This window comes from Periplaneta americana, chromosome 12 (assembly GCF_040183065.1).
Source record: "Periplaneta americana isolate PAMFEO1 chromosome 12, P.americana_PAMFEO1_priV1, whole genome shotgun sequence".
NCBI classification, from domain to species: Eukaryota; Metazoa; Arthropoda; class Insecta; order Blattodea; family Blattidae; genus Periplaneta; species Periplaneta americana.
Genome location: NC_091128.1, coordinates 111,514,667 through 111,539,264, shown reverse-complemented (window position 1 = coordinate 111,539,264; position 24,598 = coordinate 111,514,667). Strand labels below are relative to the sequence as shown.

At 36.5% G+C, this 24,598-nt stretch overlaps 1 protein-coding gene across 1 annotated transcript; it reads left to right on the top strand.

Moving 5' to 3' along the window:
- The first annotated feature begins 22,753 nt into the window (after positions 1-22,753).
- On the top strand, positions 22,754-24,598 carry LOC138710827 (larval cuticle protein F1-like). The gene has a single exon (XM_069841970.1). The coding sequence runs from the start codon at positions 23,363-23,365 to the stop codon at positions 23,738-23,740; it is 378 nt and encodes a 125-aa protein (XP_069698071.1). The 5' UTR covers positions 22,754-23,362; the 3' UTR covers positions 23,741-24,598.

Here is a 24,598-nt window from a genome sequence, read left to right as displayed (position 1 = left end):
GAATGCGGAAATCTACCACGTATTCTTGGAACCCGAATTGCATGCTCTGCTAAATGATATCACTCTTGCAACGCGAGTGAACTTATGGTTTATGCACGATGGTGCGCCTGCGTATTACTGCTGCGTATCCAGATCAATGTATAGGCCGCGCAGGGCCAACTTCTTGGCCAGCCAGATCACCGGACATGAACCCTCTGGACTTCTACCTTCGGGGCCGCCTGAAGTCGTTAGTGTATGCCTCTGCTGCACCTAACGTAGAAGTACTACAACAGCGAATTGAACATGCGTGTGGAATTGTTCGTGATGAGATGAACGGGCTGTGTGACGTTCAGAGATCACTAAGGCGGCGAGCACAGGAATGTCTTCAAGTTGAGGGTCAGCACTTTGAACATGCATTGCACTAAGAATTATATAAATGTATAAAGTCTAGAACAAATTGCTTTACATTCTTTACTGTGTTTGCTTTAATTCACAAAACGTCCATAAGTGGACTGCTGAGGATATAGGTTTAATGACTTTGGTTGTTTTTGTACTGAAGTCCAAATGCACTGTACGAAAGTGATAATTAGTTTACATTTGGTGTGTTACCCTTTCTTTGTTTGGGAGCGCAAGTTCCACGCAAAATGGCGTTAACTCTGGAATTAAAGTTTTTGAGAAAAAGCTGTATTGAACATTTCAGTCTTAGTTTCATCTCTACATTACACACACACACAAAGTATTTACACGTAATAATGAATCACCCTATACATACATACATACATACATACATACATACATACATACATACATACCTTATATACAAATGGCTTTTAAGGAACCCGCAGGTTCATTGCCGCTATCACATAAGCCCGCCATTGGTCCCTGTCCTGTGCAAGATTAATCCAGTCTCTATCATCATATCCCACCTCCCTCAAATCCATTTTAATATTATCCTCTCATTTACGTTTCGGCCTCCCCAAAGGTCTTTTTCCCTCCGGCCTCCCAACTAACACTCTATATGCATTTCTGGATTCGCCCATACGTGCTACATGCCCTGCCCATCTCAAACGTCTGGATTTAATGTTCCTAATTATGTCGGGTGAGGTTGTGTAACTTCCTCCATTCTCCTGTAACTTTATCCCTCTTAGCCCCAAATATTTTCCTAAGAACCTTATTCTCAAACACCCTTAACCTCTGTTCCTCTCTCAAAGTGAGCGTCCAAGTTTCACAACTACACAGAACAACCGGTAATATAACTATCTTATGAATTCTAACTTTCAGACTTCTTGAGAGCAGACTGGATGACAAAAGCTTTTCAACCGAATAATAACAGGCATTTCCAATATTTATTTTCCTCCCGAGTGTCATTATATTTGTTTCTGTTGCTTCAAGATTTTTAAATTTTTCCACCACTTCGAAGGATAAATCTCCAATTTGCATATTTCCATTTCGTACAATATTCTGGTCACGAGACATACGTATAATCATAGACTTTGTCTTTTCGTGATTTACTTTCAAATCTATCGCTTTACTTACTTCAAGTAAAATTTCCGTGTTTTCCCTAAAGTCCAGGAAAACAGAGAGAGTTTGGCATTGAACGGGTTACATCAGCTGCTTCTTTATGCGCATGACTTGAATATGTTAGGTGAAAATCCACAAACGATTGGGAAACACGAGCATTTTACTTGAAACAAGTAAAGAGATAGGTTTGGAAGTAAATCCCGAAAAGACAAAGTAATATGATTATGTCTCGTGAACAGAACAGTACGAAATGGAAATGTAAAAACTGGAATTTTGTCCTTTGAAGATGTGGAAAAATTCAAATATCTTGGAGCAATAGTAATAAATATAAATGACACTCGGAAGGAAATTAAATGCAAATAAATATGGGAAATGCCTGCTGTTATTCAGTTGAGAAGCTTTTGTCATCTAGTCTGTGTTCAAAAAAAACTGAAAGTTAGAATTTATAGAACAGTTATATTACCGATTGTTCTCTCAGTTTGAGAGAGGGAGAGAGGCTTAGGGCGTTGGAGAATAAGGTGCTTAGGAAAATTTTTGGTGCTAAGAGGATGAAGATTGATGAGAATGTAGAAAGTTACACAACACATAACTGCACGCATTGTATACTTCACCTGACATAATTAGGAACATAAAATCCTTACGCTTGAGATGGTTAGGGCATGTAGCACGTATGAGCGAATCCATAAATGCATAATATAGAGTGTTAGTTGGGAGACCTGAAAGACCTTTGGGGAGACCGAGACGTAGATGAGGGTTAATAATAAAATGGATTTGAAGGAGGTGAGATATGATAGTAGGGACTGGATTAATCTTGCTCAGGATAGGGATCGATGGCGGGCTTATGTGAGGGCGGCTTCTTTAAAAGTCATTAGTAAGTAAATAATATAACTGTATACAATACAAGGCTACAAACTAATGATTAGTACGTTAACAAAGCATATACTTGACATAAGGAAAATGAAAATCCGTTAATAAGTCAGACAGTTGCTTCACTTCCCCTTCGGGTGTCCGCCTCCCTCCATGGGTGCTATGCACGTTGCAGGTTACACAGTGGCTCGGCGCACGATCACATTTTCGCCACGGCTGTCCTACCGTACCGCAACCAATAGCGTCTGTATACTGTACTATACTGTACTATTCCGGTTATAACTAATAAACTCAATGAAGTACATTAATACGTTATTGTCAAACGCCTGGCATTAGAAAACAACAACATTAATACGTTATATTATATGAAGGGTTCTGAACCATAGTGGGCCAAGCGTCATTTACTAAAACCGTAGAAAACAAGAGTTAAAATGTAATTATTACAATAATTCAATGGAAACACATAACAAGTAATATAAAGTATACACATTAAAACTAAATGATATTAAACCATGACATTCACTTAGCTTTAACCCTTGCTTTCTCCGTTTAGATTCCTCCATACTGTACTGTAGCAGTAGGTAAGCAACGTGAAACAGTTGTGTTACATGTGTGCGCAATTTAATAAAAATAAACAAGGATATGAAGAGTTCAGAGCTATAGTGGGCCAAGCGCTATTTATTAAAAACGGATCTTCAATGTGGCCTAAGGGCTAAAGATCGTTTGAATAATACTACTAGCCTGGTTGAGTTTCACAAGACTAAACATTAGCAATAATATCCACGACTACACAGGCTGGCTGTGAAAATGATTGCTATGTTTGGCTCAACATTTATATTTGTGAGCAACTGTTTTCTATAATCAACTTTCATAAAGGCAGACATCGAACATCTGTAGCTGATGTTTCATTACGATCAGTAGGCTACTGTTGCTTTCAACTGCCAATAGCATATAACCTCGTTTTGATATACTGATAAATAAAAATATAACAAAATGATGTTGTACATATAAGTAGCTATAGAATTACTATTAATTCTGTAAAATAAATATTTCTTTATTAATTAATATTAGTACAAGATAGTTTTGCAAACACTGAACGGGAATTCACTTCATAAACACTCGTAATAGTACTTCCTTTTGTGTACATTTTGTACGAGATCGCCCCTTGTTCCAGTCCACCCTTATACAGAGCGCAGCTAATATCTGCATTCCGCTCATGAGCTGTGAGCCGGCTCGGAGAGCGCAAACCTTGTGCAGGCCTGCTGTAGATGAAAAAGATTTTGAATTTTGTACAGAGCATGGAGAAAGTTAAACAACGCGGAACTGCACGCATTGTATTCTTCATTTAACAATCAGAAACATCAAGTGTACACGTTAGAGATTGGGAGGCATGTAGCACGATGCCGAGACGTAGACGGGTGGATTAATATTAAAATGTTGATCAAATCTGGCTTTCAGGTAGTAGCTCTCTGTAAAGCAGGTTTGAATAATTTCAATATTAAAATGTATTTGAGGAAGGTGGAATATGATGGTAGGGACTGGATTAACCTTGCTCAGGATAGGGACCGATGGCGGTAATGAACCTCTTGGTTCTCTAAAACCCATTTGTAACTAATTAATTGTAATAATAATAATAATAATAATAATAATAATAATAATAATAATAATAAGAAGAAGAAGAAGAAGAAGAATTGTGGCGCTACATCCTTTCAATGGCCCAGATCGACAGCCGGCTGCTGGCCTCACGTCCACTTGCCGAAGCAGAGGTGGACGATCATCCAACCAGAATGGAAGTATCATGTTGTTAGCACGATGATCCACCCATTATAGCTGGCTTTCATAACCGGTTTTCCCTACTTATCCTCGCTCCCTAACAGCATCACGATACTTATGGGCACCATTCCCATACACGGCCGAAATTTAATGAGAAAACTTCTTGGCCCATGAGGACTCGAACCAGAACGCATTCCGTAACGCCAGTCCTAGGCACGATGGTCATAAAATAAATATTACCAAGCGAAAATAATAATACGGAATCAATAATTCAAGTAAAAGTGCCAGTGTATTGGACTGTATTTTGGTCTAATATCAGTTAAATTATTATTGATAAACAGTTAAGTTTGTTTCGAAATTTAAAACTAACCATTATCAACATTCAGTTTCAGTGATCATTTATTGTGGTGATCAACTCGAGTGTGGGCTTGCTAAGTGATCAGCGTAAATATGATTGATAATTGATAAAATCTTAACAAAGAAATTGTCCAAAATAAAACTGCAATCAATGGTAACAGCATGACACATTGGGTTGTAAATGTCAGTATATGTTCATAATCGCTGCAAGGATCAACGAAGGGTTAGGAAAGCAATAAAAAGAATAAGGTAGTGTATAAGGGCCGTAGTTTGCTTTAATCAGTTGCCATGGGTACTACATGAAAAATCAGACTGTTATTTTATGAAAAATACGAAGGGGAGTTCCTTGTTATCGCATACAAGGCAAGTTGTGAATTTATAAAAAAATATGTTTGAATTCAAAAAATATTTTAAGGTGAAAGATTTACATTTTAAAGATTAATGTATATACACCTGCTGTCAAAAATGTTAAAAAGTTAGAATTTATAAAACAGTTATATTACCGGTTGTTGTGCATGGTTGTGAAACTTGGACTCTCACTTTGAGAAAGGAACAGAGATTAACGGTGTTTGAGAATAAGGTTCTTAGGAAAATATTTGGGACTAAGAGGGATGAAGTTACAGGAAAATGGAGAAAGTTACACAATGCAGGACAGCACACATTGTATTCTTCACCTGACAGAATTAGGAACATTAAATCCAGACGTTTGAGATGGGCAGGGCATGTAGCACGTATGGGCGAATCCAGAAATGCATATAGAGTGTTAGTTGGAGGCCGGAGGGAAAAAGACTTTTGGGGAGGCCGAGACGTAGATGGGAGGATAACATTAAAATGAATTTGAAGGAGGTGGGATATGATGATAGAGACTGGATTAATCTTGCACAGGATAGTGACCGATGGCGGGCTTATGTGAGGACAGCAATGAACCTCCGGTTTGCTTAAAAGCCATTTATAAGTAAGTAATATGTATACACACATGACTAATAAATAAATGAACTCTGATAAATAGTATTAAATTTATTACTAGGCCTACAATGAAGACAGGTTATTTTTACCATTATTTTATATGCGATGAAAAGGAACTCCTCTTAACGACATTTAAACAGCAATTGAAGTTTTCTCAGGCTTTTGTGCAGATACCTGATTATTTCCCCATTATTTCAAAGAAGTCTGTGCCTATGAATATGTGAACAAAAATCAAATTATCATATTCCTTTCAAAAGTTACAGCTCCGAAATATTGTACAATAATTGTAAGAGACTTGTGTGGACGATATTAAATAATAAAAGTGCAATAAGTCGTGGCGTCGAGTCTTAAACAACTTATGGATAATAAAATTAAATTTTACATTGCTTTAGGTATTACGATGACACTAACAATTCATACAAGCATACATTTCAAATATTCGCCTGTGAGTGTCATATACAGTGAGAGGGACGTCCGCCACAGCGATATCCTGGGGAGCGGTAAAATGCTTGGCAGTTATTTTAAATATACCCATTAACAATACAACAGTTGTCTTGTTCGAGACTACTAACATTATTCTCAAGTGATTTTGAAAGATAGAAAGAAGAAGTGGAGTCCGTGTGATGTCTAGACATTTATGTGGAGAGCATCACGTCAGATAATTTCCTCTATAATCCGAATAATAACAATATACCTCGTTGTAGCACAATGTTACGCAAGATTAAAGAGGAAGTAGGCCTTCACCGTGTTCCGCTTATAAGTATAATAAAGAAAATAAGTAGTTATAACGTGAAAAGTACGCGTTCAAATGGGTAATGGTGATGCTTTGACTTCTAAGCATCACCAGCAGCATTCCCAAAGACGTAGGCCTACTACAATAAATCTAAAATTGATTACTGGATTATACACGTGTCAACGTTTAAATACATGGTCTGTTCGACCCTTAATTCATCGAACAATTTTCTGACTTGAATTTAAACAATGAAATGCAGTTAATAAATATACTAGGTCATTTGCAAAATTTGTATAACAAATGACGTCCATCAATTCTTACCCTTCCCATTATTGCATTTATAACGATAGAGTTATAAATTCCTAACAGTGAGAAGTTTCAATACTAATGTAGTAAACGTCACAAGAATTATTTCCTTCATGTGAAATATTTCACGAGAATAAAATAAAATTCTTTATGCTCGACCATGCCGAAATGTAGTAATTATACACCTGATAGCAGTCCTTTAATGCATATCATTAAAATACACCTACTCATTAAAGTACAGGTGTTCAGCCAATGACAACTCAGCTTACAGGTGTTCAGCTAATGACAAGTCAGCTTTGTATCGTTATAAAACCGCAAGTATCGATTATTCTCGGATATGCAATCGAAAGAGAATTAGAGAAAAGTCACGGAGGCTGGAAATCCAATACTGTCGCAGAAAGTTATGTTCTGTTACTATAATAATTAGCGTTAATTGTAAATAATATTCAAATAAATTCAATTTGTCATCTCGTTTTTCAATGCCGAATTCAATAATCAAGGTTATATCAAGTTTAACGGGATTACATCAACGTCAATGACATTATTATTCCTCGGAAAAAAGCAATACTTTCGCGACTGCGCACATCTCACAATTCACGGCCTAGAACAAGGTCACTTCCGATCTTGTCAGATACAAATAAAATGTATACATCTGAATAATTTCAAGTTAGAAATATGGTCGAGCATAAAAAGTCGCTTGCGCTTGCGCTCGTTTCATAAACATCCATACTCGCTTCTTTATTACTATCATTATAGGCTCGTTGCATAATGTACTATATAGTAACAGCTATAATGCTGTGTACATACTGGTTAAGTTTTTAAAATGGAGCATGATTATTTCCAGATAAAGGTTTGTTTAATAATACAATTGAGAAAAAATCAAAGAAATATTTGATATTATCAAAACTTATTCATTATGTATGAGTATGTCTGAGTTTATATTTCCTTAAATACTATTACATAATTACTCTAGTCCAGTAAGTCAGTCAGGTCTGTTACACCATTCTGTTCCTATCAGTGGCGTGTGGTGATAAATAATCCTGGTGGTGCACAAATATTTATTATGATTATGATTATCGTATTATCATATTATTATTATTATTATTATTATTATTATTATTATTATTATTATAGATACTAACCACAACATAACTACTAATATATGTTATATAGATATAGATTTACATAATTTTGTTAGTCAAGAAATTGCAGTTAGTCAGTTTCCTATGTGGTCCAGTAATAGCAAAGTAAAGTGTTCAATTTCTATTGCAGCACACCGTAAATAATATTGTTTTCGCTATATTGCGTTTTATAACACAGTTCACACGTTCACAAGCATTCGATACGTGTTTCGTCTCATCAGCCTTAACTGCTAAAAGTCAGCAGCTTTCTTTATTTCTTTGAAATCTCATCATGGCATACATCAAAATGGCTTGAAGGACTTCGTTCTGTATAGTGTTTGATGTGCTCTTAAACACTGTTGCTCTTTCCAAATGTTCCTTAAGAGTGCGTCTAATTCAGAACTAAAATTGATGAGGCCAGAAAAATACTAGCGTTTAAAGATGAGTTTCCGCCATCGTGACCTCTTAAAGGCAATAAAACCGCACGCTCATATCTGTTCTTGGTAACTTTATCATTGTGAAGTGCAACAATCCAATTGTGTCTGTATGTTTGTTTGACCCAACACTGCTAATTTAACATTATTGTTGAGTGTGCAGCTGAAGAATCGTGTTTTTATTTCTTTCATTCATGTGCTTCAAATCAATCATACCTACAGAACGATAATCAAAATTATTTAGTTACTACGCACAGTCCTAAATTCAAACAGAAAAATAAATACAATTCATAACACGTAGCCTACTTGTTTTTGTTAATGAATGTTCGCCGCCGAACAATAGGCAAGGAAAACAAAATACAGCGTCTTTTATATTGCAGCCACATATTGTATTTTTTGTAAGTCCGAATGTTGAATTTTCTTGTCACTTCTCTGTTACTGCTCTTCGTCACTTATAATTTTAATTCCTGTGTACGTCTACCCATCTTCTTTATTTTTATCTTTTCGTGTAAAGTTCTTACAGAAAATTACATATTTAAAAGATTTTGCACACTATTCATTGCAATATTTATGATAGAACGGGCCAACACCGACTGCAGAACACATCTGAAAGTGCTCTTAACCCCTCATACGCAAACTGTACTGGCCCCCTACCATGCTCCAAAGCCTGCCAGTGAAACTCTACTACTGCGCATGCTCAAATGGAACAGTGTGCCGCAAGTGTCGAGTGGTAAACCTAAGTCCCAGGCGTCAACAAGAACAGTACACGTGCAGCGTTATTTTTACATAGTACCGTATTATAATAAAGAATTATGTCGCTCACATAGTCTACTGCAGCTCATTGATATAACTTAAAAAAAAAGTGTTATTTGAAGAGGTGGTGCACTGCTCCTGTGCTCTTTAAGAGAAATCGCCACTGGTTCCTATGGATACACAGTTGAATAAGAAATCCCACAGATGTCAGCACAAGCCAAGATGATGCAAAAAGAGTCATTTTGATTGTACTGCTATGTTCACCCATTTTGATTTGGCGAGATTGTGTGTCATACTCTTGCTTTATTTTTTAGTCTAAGCGTGCATTTTTACTCTGTCAGATCTGTTTGTGTTGTGTTTTCCACAAATAACAACATATAAAGTCAAGATCAAGAAGACATAATAATGCACGTGTGCAGTAGTTAAGTTGCTATTTTGAAGATTTTTAAGCAAAAAAATTTTAGGTTAGCACATGCTTATGTTTGCTTTGTCATGTCTATTACCTGTCAGATCTGTTACTCCGTCATGTCTGTTACATCATTCAAAACAGTGCTGTAAAGCAAGGTGAGTGTACAGTGGCTGATTACTATGGCAGATACATTGCACTATATTAATACATGCAGAATATGAACTAAATAGTACTTTAATTTTGCCGTTCTCAATCGTCAGTTTGTTATACAAATTTTGTAAATGACCCACCTACGATCTAATTTGCAACCCAAGCCGAAGGATCTATTTGAAACAATTCCGACGTGTACTAATATATGATGTAATGAAGTTTAATACTGGAATTAACACGAATAGCATGGTCATATTACTTTGCTGCAATTGTAACTTTAATAAAACAACAAATGCTTGACATATATGACACACGACACAAATCATAAATTTGCAATAGTACATAAACATTTGTACGATCATGTGCATTACATTAGGCCTAATAAAGATATAATTTCTGAATTAATTAACCTTAAATATAGGTGTAACATTGATATAAATTGAACCTGTTTTAATGTACATAATTATTGTAAGTTTCTACAGAAAAGGCGTTCGATAAAGTGTGGCATAATGGCCTCTTATTCAAACTAAAAAAACATTTTCCTGACACATACTACCGTTTAATTCAATCATTTCTTAGAAGAGAACTTATACAGTAATTTACGAAAGTGTACAGTCTCAGATTAGTTATATTTCTGCTGGTGTACCTCAAGGGAGCATTCTAGCCCCTTTTCTCTATTTAATTTACACTCATGATATACCAACACCTAAATCAGATTCTCTAATTGTAGCTCAGTTCGCTGATGACATTGCTAGTCCTTAGCAAAGGAGATACTGGTGAACAAGTGACAACCAATCTACAAAACTTTATACAAAAAATTGAAATATGGAACAAAAAATGGAGAACAGCCATGAACACAAATAAGTCATCAACAGTAACATTCACATACCTCAAAAAAGAAAAAGCACTTCCATTATACCTCAACTGTTCACCAGTGCCGTAGCATGAAGAAGTACGATATCTTGGACTCATCCTAGACAGACGCTTGACCTGGAATAAACATCTCATTTACACCCTCCAGAGATTAAGATACAGACTTCATCAATTGAAAGCAATACTTTCCAGCTCTTGTCTTTCCCTTTCCAACAAAAGGTAATATATGTAATGCTTCTCAAACCTATTTGGCTCTATGAATGTTCATTATGAGGATCGACTTCTATAAGTCAAATCAAGCGTATTCAAACATTCCAAAATCGGGCACTTAAGGATAATCACTGGAGCACCATGGTACATCAGAAATGAAACACTTCATTCAGATCTAGACCTAGCCAAAATAGAGACTGTAATTCATTCTTCCTACACACGGTTATATGCAACATTGTGAACAGCTTAATCAACCAGATTCCTCGGAACCTGCCCCCTGCACGGACTGATCGTCGCCTCAAGAGGAAAAGACACACTGATTTGTTGATGCTTTGAGGAACGTTAATGGACGTCACCCTCTCCACAAGTCTCATATTGTTGAAATGTTAATTATTTAAGCACAATTGATAGTACCAATGTACAAAAATTGTCAAATAAAATTTAAAAAATGTAATTTTCTTAGATGTAGTAATAGTTATTTTAACTATTGTTACAAAAATTGAAGTGATTTTGAATATTAGTTTGGTTTTAACTATTAAACAAGTAAATTAATTGAAAGCAATATTTAAAGCAAATATCATTTTACTTATTTAATTTTTATGTATTGTTTCAATATGTTTATTTAAGATTGTTTAATTATCTATTTAATGAATATGCCAATATCAGTCAATATTAATGTACTACACGAGAAATTTTAAATATTGTATATACGCTTCAAGATGCTTAAATAGGCGAAAACGTTAGCAACATATTATTAAATTCAATGAATTATTTGTATGTTTAAATATTTGTTGTTGTTTTTTTTAATATTGATAAGTCATTTTGACAGATACTCATTCAATAAATATTCTAACACCACTTGGTTTTTTCGTGTGGGGATTTGTTAAGGACCAGGTCTACAGGACACCAGTACGTGATTTGGAAGACTTACAGGAAACAATTTATGCTGCTGTCAACAATGTCACACTACAGATGCTTCATAATACATGGCTCGAGGTAGAATACCGGCGGTCAGACACATAACGAAACTAATTGTGATAAAGAGTTAAAACTGAGAAGTTTTTTTTTTTTAACCTTATGTCCCATAAACCTCAAAATGGCTTCAATTAGTGGCACGGGAAATGTCCAGCCGGTATAAAAATATAGAGGTGCCATTTGAAATTTCAAAGTGGGGGGGGGGGGTGAGAGGTGAAATCTAAAATGCAATTAAGCCTGGTTTCAGAATTTCCCCTCAATATATAAATTGACATGTTTCTGATTTAAATTGAATTCAATTTAAATAATTAGTTACTTAGACTGGGAAGTTTTGAAATGAAATACATATATACATACATAAATACAGGCACATTATTTTATTTTTACTTCAATTTTTATTGTACCTGAATTTTTTAACGTACTTCACCCCCACCCCTTCTACTAAGTAAACTTCCACCCGTCCTTCACACAGAACCAAGACCGCATATGTAGTCAAAGTCGTCATACGCTCATAGTATACAGTACTGAGTGAGTATAGTACGTTCCAGAAATATGGTCGCATTTTCCAGTGAATAAAGTGCATTCATTATTGAATCATATTTTCGCACATGTGGGTTACGTCGCTTCCCGATTTCCCCCACCCGTTTCTGCTGGCCCCTCTGTAAAGGCTAGTGGCAGAGCTGTATTAGCTTTTTTCTGAAAACATTTGCTCTTAGGAATTGGACATGTACGTAACATTATAAAGAGATTAAATAAAATGTTCTAGTTAAGTGAGTAACTTTCAATTGATGTCCCCCCCCCCTTTTCTACGACTCTGCGACATAAACACTTGGACGGACAGTAGATAGCATGTCTGGGTAAATTTATCTGTGCGGATCGGACAGAAGTGAAGATTGAAAAGATTGAATTTACAGTACGTAAGGTATTCTGTTATAGAGTAGATACAGAATTACTTCAACAGACGCAAGATTATGGCCCACAATGTCGACTGATTTCTTTGCATTATTTCTTTTGGGTTTACTGTAAAACAGTTTTGTTTGCTAAATATGCTACAACAATAGAATAATTAAAGAATTACATTTTAGAAACAATACATTAAATTTCAGAAAATATGATTAAAAACGTTTTCGATAATATGCACAAAATAACTGAGGCCTGTATCGAAATGAACGTTCATCATTTTCAAACATTTCTTTAAAATATCCACAACAATATTATTATTATTATTATTATTATTATTATTATTATTATTATTATATGCCTAATAAATGATGTTTTTAAACTTATTTTTTTCTGAAGGATAGGCCATTTGGATGGGTAAGTCAGGAGCAAGCTGTTTTCAGCAGAGTGAAGGTTGATTGAATGATTTCATCAATATTTGGCTTTACTATCACTTTTCCAGGAGTGTCCTTGTTGTAACAAAACTGTTTGTGTATCGATATCTTGGAACTCTCCTTTTGGTCTTTAGGAACACCTCTACCAGGGGTTTCGTCTGAGTTAGTAAGCTTCTTGTATGAATGAAGCCATCATGTTTTGAAACTTCAGATATCTTGGGAGGTAACGCTATGAATAGTAAAACGATTTGTTTTACTGGCTTTTCGTATAAGCTCCATATATTCCTCTGGAGTGTCACGGTGAATACGAGTGACCACGAACAGGGAAATTGTGGGTGATACTGTCAAATCCCCCTTTGTCACAGAGGTTCATCAAAAATAGAACAACTGTGAAAGAGAAAATCTACCCGCAGTTTACTGCAGAAACCGCCAAGTGGTGTCGCTTGACTGGTTTCTGATCTAAACACGAAAGTCAACATAATGTCTCATCATTACAGGAGGACGGCATTTGACTATTTTCAGCACTAACATGTACGTATACCCTCACAGAACATTATGCCGCCATTAACTCATTTTTTCTTGTTTTGGCGCTTGACTGGTTTCTGAACCAAGCGATTCAATTACCTTAAACAGAAGGATTCTTCTCCGCAGTGGCGGATTAATCACAGCATAAATGTAGTCAATATATAGAGCCGCAAGTTTCGGGGAAGCAAGTGGCCGTAGCATAAGGCGAGTTCCGAAATAGCAGAAAAAGTTCCCAGTTGAAGTAGTTTTCAGCGTTGTAACATAAACCATGCTCTTTTTAACTCTCGAATTTCCGCGACACAAACATTACGTTACAAGTTTTAAGCTCAGAAATTTACTGCTGAACCATGGGGGTGGAAATTTGCACGTTATATGGCAAATTCATCGTTTTATAAGGCGTTCGCCTGCCTTGCATTGGCAATATATAGCATTTTGTAAACATAGTGTTGTAAAATAAAACGCATGACCTTTATTATTTCGTCTTCAAACGAGTTACCAAAGCCTCCCTCGTCAATACTCGCCATTTCAATATATTTCATTGCAAATTTATCCTGTCAAGAAAACTAAATAATATAACACCAGAAGCTTAGCTTAACTTCTCTTTTCTTCATTTCATTATTGAAAAATAAATTATTGTTGCTCATTTATTTATTATTTTTTATTTGGTTATTTAAAGCCGCTGTGTCAACTATTAGGTTATTTAGCGTAGATGGTATTGATGATAGCGAGATAGTATTTGGCGAGATGAGGCCGAGGATTCGCCATAGATTATCTGACATTCGTCTTACGGTTGGGGAAAACCTCGGAAAAACCCAACCAGCTAATCAGTCCAAGCGGGGATCGAATCCGCGCCCGACCACAACTCCGGATCGACAGACAAGATAGTGTCTTAGCCGACTGAGCTACGCCGGTGGCTCTCTCATTATTAATTTACTGGTATTTAACGCAACCTTTTTCACCCCATGTTTTTGAATTTATAAGAACGCACATTTTATAAACTTTTATGCTCGACCATGCCGAAATGTAGTAATTATACACCTGGTAGCAGTCCTTTAATGCATGTCATTAAAGTACACCTACTCATTAAAGTACAGGTGTTCAGCCAATGACAAGTCAGCTTACAGGTGCTCAGCCAATGACAAGTCACCTTTGTACCGTTATGAAACCGCAAGTATCGATTATTCTCGGATATGCAAACGAAAGAGAATTAGCGAAAAGTCACGGAGGCTGGAAATCCAATACTGTCGCAGAAGGTTATGTTCTGTTACTATAATAATTAGCGTTAATTGTAAATAATATTCAAATAAATTCAATTTGTCATCTCGTTTTTCAATGTCTAATTTAATTTCAATGTTATATCAAAGTTAATATTTAGTTTACTCTGTAGGTTCTTATAGGCTATCAAGGTCAATGTGGACATCTGTTCCTCGGAAAAAATCAATACTTTCGCGTCTGCGCACATCTCACAATTTACGAGGTATTGCTCAAGGTCAGTTAAATACAAATAAAATGAATAATTTGAAGTTAGAAATATGGTCGAGCATAAAAAGTCGTATGAAACTCGCCTAAATGGTAATTAAGAAGCTCGTATGAAAATTATGAAACTCGCTTGCGCTCGTTTCATAAACATCCATACTCGCTTCTTAATTACTATCATTATAGGCTCGTTGCATAATGTACTATTACTGAATAGAGCATAAAACAAAACATGCATGATGCGCGATTTTCTTTTAATGCGACTGGTGGGGGGAGGGTTCCCAATCGTGGCTGACCTAAGACCCTCACTACTTCCGTCCACGTCGATTTGTCTTGCAAGTATTGATTTGGTCATTACGTTTAATTGTTTCTGTAGGGAATTTGGCTCTTAAGAGATGGAATAGATGAAAATTTTGTAGTTTTTTCGTCCAAAATCACGTTTTTTTTTTTTTGTAGAAAATGAGCTGTAGTGCCTACTTTACACTTTGACGAGATTTTAGAACCTTACGACGGTTTTGTCATGAATTACGTCCTCTATAAAAAGGCTGCGCTCATTAAGTATAAAACATACACAAATTTAAGTAATTTTTTTTTGCTCTTTTCTTTAGTCCACATCTCTGCATTCACATTGCTAAGGAATCCACAAACATTATGCTACAAAGTTAGAAAATTTTACTGCATGTTCTTTAACGTATACTTATCAAAGATATGTTGGCATTCAAAAATAATAATAATAATAATAATTTTTAATAAAAAATAAAACGCGTGCTTACAGTCTAATCTGTTACGAGAATAATATTAACCGGAGTTAATACATAGAGATTGTGCAAGGCATTGGTGTGATTACAGACAGTCGTGTGGTTTATAGACCAAGTGAAGCGCATTCTACGTGTCAAAAATGAGTGTTGACCTGGGGATAGATAAACGTTCCAGACCGTACCTTCTAGGCCGTTATTACTGACCATAAACCCTTGACCTGGAGACAGTACAAATTGATCCCAGTTAGAGAATTCTGAGATGACGTCTTCTATTAGAAAAATATCAGTACGATGTACCGAGACATCATTTTGTTTTTACCAACATATTTAATATGAACTTGGCTACTGTATATCTTTGGATTAACGGTTGAGAACCAGAAAGACCGCAATTTGATGATTCTGTAGTATAAAATACAAACAAATCACTTTACTAGGTATAGGAGAGAAGAAAAGTAATGCAATCATTTATGTGAATTAGGAACTATTACGATTTTGAGTTTGATAATTTTCATTAGGATTTTATTTAATCAAAAAACAGTACAGTATTAACAATAAATGTTTTTATTCACTAACTGAACTATCCAGGCGGACGCATTCATTATGCAATATATAGCAGCCTACAGCCTACACTGTCTACAGCACATTAGCATACAATATGGCGTTGTTAGCAGAAGAGGAGATGATGCTAAGGAATATGCTGCAAGAGCTAAATGACAGCTGTGAGCAGTATGGAATGAAGATATATACCAACAGGATGAAGATCATAGTCATAGGAAGAAAAGTAAAGAAGGTAAACTTGTGAATTCTAAATGAGGCAGTAGAGCAAGTGGACAGCTTCAAATACTTAGGGTGTACTATAAGCAGTAACATGAGCTGCTGCCAAGAAGTCAAAAGGAGAATAGTAATGGCAAAGGAAGCTTTTAACAGGAAAAGGAGCATCTTCTGCGGACCTCTGGAAAAAGAACAAAGGAAGAGACTAGTGAAGTGCTTTGTGTGGAATGTAACATTGTATGGTGTAGAAACATGGACATTACGACGAAGTGAAGAGAAGCGAATAGAAGCATATGAAATGTGGATATGGAGAAGGATGGAACGTGTGAAATGGACAGACAGAATAAGATACGAAGCTGTGTTGGAAAGAGTGGATGAAGAAAGAATGATGCTGAAACTGATCAGAAAGAGGGAAAAGAATTGGCTGGGTCACTGGTTGAGAAGAAACTGCGTACTAAATGATGCACTGAAAGGAATGGTGAACGGGAGAGTTCGGTGCAGAAGAAGATTTCAGATGAAAGACGACATTAAGATATAAGATCATATGAGGAGACAAAGAGGAAAACAGAAAATATTAAAGACTGGAGAATGCTGGGTTTGCAGTGAAAGACCTGCCTTTGGGCAGAACACTATGGCACACAACTGGCAAACTTGGAGCTTGACTGGTTTCTGAAATAAACGATTCAATTGACAGATAAAACATTCAACTAGTGAGTAACAACCGAATCGTCTCAATAGATTTGTTCCAGCACGTTCGGGAATCGATTCTGAACTGCCTCCTCATGCGCAGTAGCTCAATGTGTTCCAACAAGACTGGAACTGATTCCAAACCGATACTGAACTCCCAGATCCATTTTCCAACAAGCTTTAGAACTCGTTCCGAACGAGTGAAATTGGTCGATCGTGAGTGATTTGCAAGGTGAGTGATATAGTTTATGACAAATTAAGTTCGGAAGATGATTATAATTTTAATATGGGAAGAAACTCCGAAGACCGTGAGAGAACAGTTCAAGAAACGTTCGAACAACGTAAAATCCCGAACTCGTTCTGACACCGTACACAACTGGCGCATGCGTCGAAAGAAGTTCGGTATTAGTTCGGAACGTGTTCTGAGTTTCTTGCTGGAACAAACCCATTGTTTTGGCTGTGATGTGCTTAGTTAATAATGCATTTTCACAATAGAGCCTATGTTGTGCGTTGCCTGGAAACGTTCCTCAAATTATAACAGGAAAGATGTGGACCGCAAAAGTTATTGCACGTACGCTAGCGAGATCTTGGTCGAATACAGGGACCGCAACTAAAGTGGCGGTCACCGGAGGGGCCACAATTGGAGCTTACCTCCTATACAATAACCATAAAGAAAAACCGCCCCTCCGGGATGTTACAAAACTGTATATAATAAAACCGGATAAAGACGGAAATAGCCCCCCAGGCACAAGCGGACAAGGACCTGGCAAAAAACCTGCCACTGCCACGAAAGATAAAAGAAAACCTGGGAGTGGCAGCTCAAAAGAAGACCCAAGAGCAACTGACAGTGATATAACTCCGAAAGACGACAACAAAACCAAGGATAAGGAACCTGAACAAGATGACCATAAAACCAAGGATAAGAAACCTGAAAAAGATGACCAGAAAACCAAGGATAAGAAACCTGAAAAAGATGACCAGAAAACCAAGGATAATAAACCTGAAAAAGATGACAACAGAACCAAGGATAAGGAACCCGAAATAGATGACAACAAAACCAATGATAAGGAACCCGAGAAAGATGAACAGGAAACCAAGGATAATGAACCTGAGAAAAATGACAAAGAGACAACAATAGAACCAGAGGAAGATTATCAGAGACATGTAACTTTTGCAGATCCTCTCGTAGAAATTCTGGGAGAAGAGCCACCACCACCACCTCCACCGGAAGAGGGCCCACCACCAGATGCCCCAGCCGAAGAGGAGCCTCGAAACTCCTATGAGAGGCTCCTCGATGAAGTGTGCCGAATGTTCGGCACACGGAGAAGTTAATCCGGTAAGTGCAAGACCCTCTTTTGTAATTGAATCCCTCCTTTCCAAAAGAGCTTCAGTCCATCTTTTCGAAAAACGACTTTACTGTTGAAATTGGCGGTTTACAGGTCGGCGCATCATTTTACAACAAAATAATTTCAGTCTAGTTGATAGTTATATGTGAAATGTGGGTGTAGAAATGTTGTTCTATTACAAATGGACGTCAGTCCTGAACTGTGGCCCGTTTGGAAAAAAAGAAATTATTGCCAACCAAGATTTACCTATGGGATTGGATTGATAATTGAAGAGTCCACTGCAAGAATGATGGATGTCACTTTCTTGTCGAAAATGAACCAAGACTGTCAATGCATAGCTTAAAACATATAGAATGTACATAGAGGATTATAAGGCATTAACACTGATAGTCATTTTCCAGTAATGATCGGAAAATCACAGTTAAGCTTTGAGCGCTAAGCATTTCAAACTTTCAATTGCTTCTCCTGCAAAATGCATTCCAAATGACATCCATCATTTTTGCAGTGGACTCTTCAATTATAATCGAAATATATCTAACGATTTGTATTGTACTGCTCTATTGGTAGTGACTGTTGTGTCGTTATTGAAGACATTCCTAGTTCATTTTGTAAGTAAAAATATGGGTCAAGATAATGTTTCAATAACAGTGAATCCTGCAACTTACGGATGTTCGGCAAAGAAATTTTACAATGTTACATTTGTTCGGATCAAATTTCTGCATATCTAAAGAAAAATAAATAAATTTCTTTCAATCATTTGCTATCATAATACACTGCTCTCTTAAATTGACTGAGCATATTTGGAATTAAATGAATTATTTTCTTAAAACACGCTATGAAATGTTTCGTATAAAACAATTTTTATCTCAAAAAGGAAGCAAAGACGAGCAAAATTCTATTAAACATTTTTGTTTGGATTACATCAAAGAATAATCCTTTATTATTGAATCATATTTTCGCATAAGTACTGTGTCTGTTTGGTTACGTCTCTTTCCGATTTCCACCATCCTTTCTGCTGGCCCTCTGTAAAGGCTAGTGGCTGGGCTGTCTTAGCTTTTTCCTGAAAACATTTTCTCTTAGGAATTGGACGTCTGCGTAAAAAATCACAAAGAAACACTACATGCTAACATTTTAATTGGCTTTATCCAATATTTAATATCATTTTTATTTATAGTACTTCATTCGATATGTAAAAATAAACGTAATTAGTACACTTGTATTTTAAATGTCTTACAAATAACAACGAAAACTTGGAAACAAAATGATCCTGATTTGATAATTTTGTAAAGATTAAGAACGATTTTATATAAAAACACACGAAGCTATAACATCTAATACAATTCAAAACCGGACAGAGTACACATAGAAATCGAGGTTGAAGAACGATAATTTCGTTTTATGATCCTTTGTATCTTGCAGAGTTCCGTTATTACACTCCTTCAGAATATTCCCTCATATATTTTTAGCTTTGTAGCCAATGAAATTTGTGAGTAACAAAAGAAGACGGCATTGCAATGTAATTCATAAGTAGGTGAAGCTTTATCAGGTTGTGCTAGGTTACAGTTCTTCCTGTCTCGTCCAAGTTAATAATAACCTGGAAGCGTCGTTTAAAATTACTACACTTTGTTTTGTGTCAATTCCCCGCAGTAAACAAGCCCAGCACATTGAAACCTCTAGCGTGTTTCATAAGATTTCTGGGATTATATTTTTCATATAACGCATTAAGATTAAAAATATATAAATTGCTTTCAAATTTCCAATGGCAATTTGTTATGTAAGGCCCCATTCAAACTGCAAAGTCTAATTATTACTATATTCTAATAAAACGGAGAAGAAGAGAGAAAAAAATAATAACAATAATAATAGTAATAATAAAAAGTAAATTATAATGAAATAATAATAATAATAGAAATAATAATAATAATCATAATCATAATCATAGTAAATAAATTGTAATGAATTTATATAACAACTTCTACAAAAACAAAAGAATAAGTCAAAAATATTATTTGAAATTTGAAATATTTTCGAATTATAACTTCATGACTATTTATTTATAAATGAACAGTACTTCACGTTAATTAATGTAATATATTCTTCTAAGAGAAAACAGTGTGTACTTGAATTATATTGTATCACAAAGCATTGGAAGAAAGAAACAAATATTGGTACATAAATATATATGGGCTATTCCATATGAAATCGATCAGTAAAAAACTACGCATTTTTTATACTCTAATTTTTCCCTACTTATACAAGGTGCTGAGGGGAATGCATTTTAAAAAATATACTATCGAAAGTTAAACGGTTTTCGTATTATTGAGCGACAAATTTAGTGTATTTTATAAAAACAAGCCTCTTTCAGCGCTCAGAACTCGAACCATTTACTGCAGAACATTGAATGAGAGCTTATTTTGAAGCTGACATTTGGTAGGTTATGTTAAGAGTAATCCTTACTTTTATTGTACACAGAGAGACAGATAATCTGATTTTACTTGCTTTTAGGCTTTTTGGCCATTTGTAAAAATGTAAAAAATATTGAGAAAAAACCATGCATGATTAAGAGGGATTCGGCATTGTTTGCTTAGAGGTGCTGCAATAAGTTTCGAGGATATTAAGTAGATTATTTTCACACGCCTAGACTTGAACGGTGCAGTACCGCACGCACTGGCCGAGAGCTGAAGATAAGCGAGCATTGGGTGTCATTTTACTCCTGTGTTTATGAAAACCTGTGATAAAGCTAGCACAGCCATGACTGCTAGACGACACATCACGTGTTTGTCTCCTGGCCTTGCTTGTTTCGGCTAGCTCCCGTCTCACAGTCAGCTGGTTAGTTCACGCGCGTACTATTTATTTTCTGTATTTGATATTTTCAATACTTTCTTATCAACATACCATCAGTAAAAATATGTGTTTATTTGTACTTTCAATGCGGAATCTAACTATATATTTTTAAAATATTTTTTCCTAGCCAAAGGCGTCTTAATGAGGAAAAATCGAAATTTCTCATTTCCATAAAAAGTAAGGAAATCTGTTTATATGTCAATATAAACTTTAATTTCTCAGCATCAAAATAAACCATGATTTTGATCATTGGGTGAAAGGGTTTCGGAGCTACAACAATTTAAAGTTGCTAATTTTATGAAAATACGATAAATTTAAATATTTTTAATTTAAACACTATGAAGTTCTGATGCCTCAAACTTTGCACAAAGCAATGCATCACAGTTCTCTACGTAAAAAAGATGCATTATATTTAGAAATTGTAAGGTCACTCTTCTCTATATTTCGGTCGATTTGAGATGGAATAGCTCATATACAAACTGAGAAATGAAAAAAAGGTAATTATTTTCTGAGCATTAATTCCATTGCTCATATATAGCAATTGGAGTGGAAAAACATTTTCTTAAGTTACCAAGAGTTCATTTTTCTCTCTTGAAGGACCTTCTGCACACGTTTGACGTTTATTTTAGATATAGGCTAACATTCTCTATAGGCCTATCAGGCAGTGTAACATTAGCGGTTTCAATTCTTAACTCTGAACATAAATATAACTGTTTCTCAGTCGACTCCTTAGCCCAGATTTGTAAAGTTTCCTGGAAGAAAAACGTACTGCCGAACATTGATATTATTTCTGAGAATTTTTTTATTTTATTATTTAAAATAAAAAAAAGTAAAAATTGAAGTAATTGTGGATATCGTAATGTACTCTTCAGCAGTGTATAATTATTCATTCATAGCTTTATCCCCAAAGGCCGATTCTTCGCTGCAAACCCAGCATTCTCGAATCGTCCCTCTTTTCCGCCTTCCTCTTAGTCTTCGCTTACTATCCATATATGTTAATGTCGTTTATCATCTCATATCTTCTTTTACTCCGAACTACTCTTGTCCCGTTCACCATTCCTTCCATTGCAGCCTTCAGTAGGCAGTTTCTTCTCACAAGTGACCCAGTCACATTTCTTTTTCTCTTCCTGATCAGCATGAGGTCGACTGATGCGCTGTATTAAATCTGTACTGTGCGTTCCCGGTAAGTCTAGCCGTGGTAGTGGGGTCTGACTTCTCAGCGGGGACAGGGGAAGAAAGGATGTTCACGTAGTACTTTCCTATCACGTTTGGTATAAGACTTACAGACCGATTATTTAGTCCTGACAGCTCAGCGACGCGAAAGAGGGGAAGTAATATGAATAGTGAGGAGAATTCCGGAGTAGAGATAAGGTCGAGTGAACAGCACTCGTCGCTCTACGGAACTGCATACGGCTATCTTTGATTTCCGTAGCGCTCGCGCTGGCTGCTGACTGCACGCTGACCAAGATCACGCGTTCACAGCAATGCGTTCCAATAACGAAACGTAACTCTGTAAATATTGAGAATAGGACCCATGTTTATATAACATTTTTTGCTCAGAATGTCTTCGGAAATAAGCTTCGTAAAGGACGGTAAATCCTCGTGAATGACTCTGTATATAAATGTATTTTAATGACAATTATTTATTTCCACTGCAAGTACATATAAAACATATGCACTGAGATATTTTAAATCCTGTTTTACTTGATCATGTTATTAAGTTAAGGACCGAAAATATCATATTACTATATTGTTTTATAATTAATGTTTACATATTATGAAATATGCTAATATGAAATATTTAATATAAATCATGATGTATGACTTGAGGCTTTCCCGGCGTTTGATGTGGAAAAACTCTTCTTGGGTTGTCAGCCACGTGAGTTGCAGATTTGTTTCCAAGCTTTCGATGGCTAGCTCTACCATCATCTTCAGGGAATTAAGTCATAACCCGAAGATGTTGGCAGAGCTAGCCATCGAAAGCTTGGAAGCAAATCTCCAACTCACCTGGCTGAGAACCCGAGATGAGTTATTCTATAAACCATGATAATTTTAAAGTGTTCTCACCATGGTGCTAACAGTATCTGGTATGTCAAAAGACTTCAAGCCTGTGCAATTATATCGCAATTGACCGTACTTCATTATTTTCCAGATCCTCGTCCTCGCCGCCCTCCTGCTGCTGGCCACTACCACCATGGCCGGAGTCGCCCCCTTAGCTCTGCCATACGCCGTCGCCCCCTTCGGAAGCTCCTACACCGCACATTCGATCAATCACGCCCTCGCCGCCCTTGTCGCCGTTCCTGCTGCCGCCCCTGTCGCCGTTCCTGCTGCCGCCCCTGTCGCCGTTTCTGCTGCCGCCCCTGTCGCCGTTCCTGCTGCCGCCCCTGTCGCCGTTCCTGCTGCCGCCCCTGTCGCCGTTCCTGCTGCCGCCCCTGTCGCCGTTCCTGCTGCCGCCCCTGTCGCCGTTCCTGCTGCCGCCCCTGTCGCCGTTCCTGCTGCCGCCCCCTTGATTGCCGCTGCTCCAGCTGTCTACGCCCCTCATGTTGCTGCTCCCGCCGCCTACTTCGGTTAAAAAACCACGCCACATGGAGTGGCGACCATCTTACAAACAACTATGTAAGGACAATACCTGGACGAGAGTCGAAAAACCAGACGAGACATTCTGCCTCGTGGGTTTAGAACCATAAATTTAAAGTGCTTTATTTTACACACAAGTGTATAAGTGAATGTACAAACAGATCTTCTATTTTTATTTAAATCCGACAAGCAATAAAGTCTGAAGATGAGAAATAAGAAACTGTTTGAATGTTCCTAGACTTCACCCAAAGATACACTGACGTTCAAAGATACCTGACCCTACTAATCAATAGTGATCGATAATTATTTTTGTAAGTGTTCCTTCTATTCTTATTGAATTTGGTATTCCCAAGAAATTAGTTTGATTAATTAAAATGTGTCTCAGTGAAACGTACAACAGAGTCATATAGGTTAGTTTCTGTCAGACGCGTTTCCAATTCACTGCGGGCTAAAGCAAGGAGATGCACTATCACTTTTACTTTTTAACTTTGCTCTAGAATATGCCATTAGGAAAGCGCAGGATAACAGAGAGGGTTTGGAATTGAACGGGTTACATCAGCTGCTTGTCTATGCGGATGACGTGAATATATTAGGAGAAAATCCACAAACGATTAGGGAAAACAAGAGAATTTTACTTGAAGCAAATAATGAAATAGGTTTGGAAGTAAATCCCGAAAAGACAAAGTATAGGATTATGTCTCGTGACGAAAATATTGTACGAAATGGAAATACAAAAATTGGAAATTTATTCTTTGAAGAGGTGGAAAAATTAAAATACCTGGGAGCAACAGTAACAAATATAAATGATACTCGAGAGAAAATTAAACACAGAATAAATATGGGAAATGCCTGT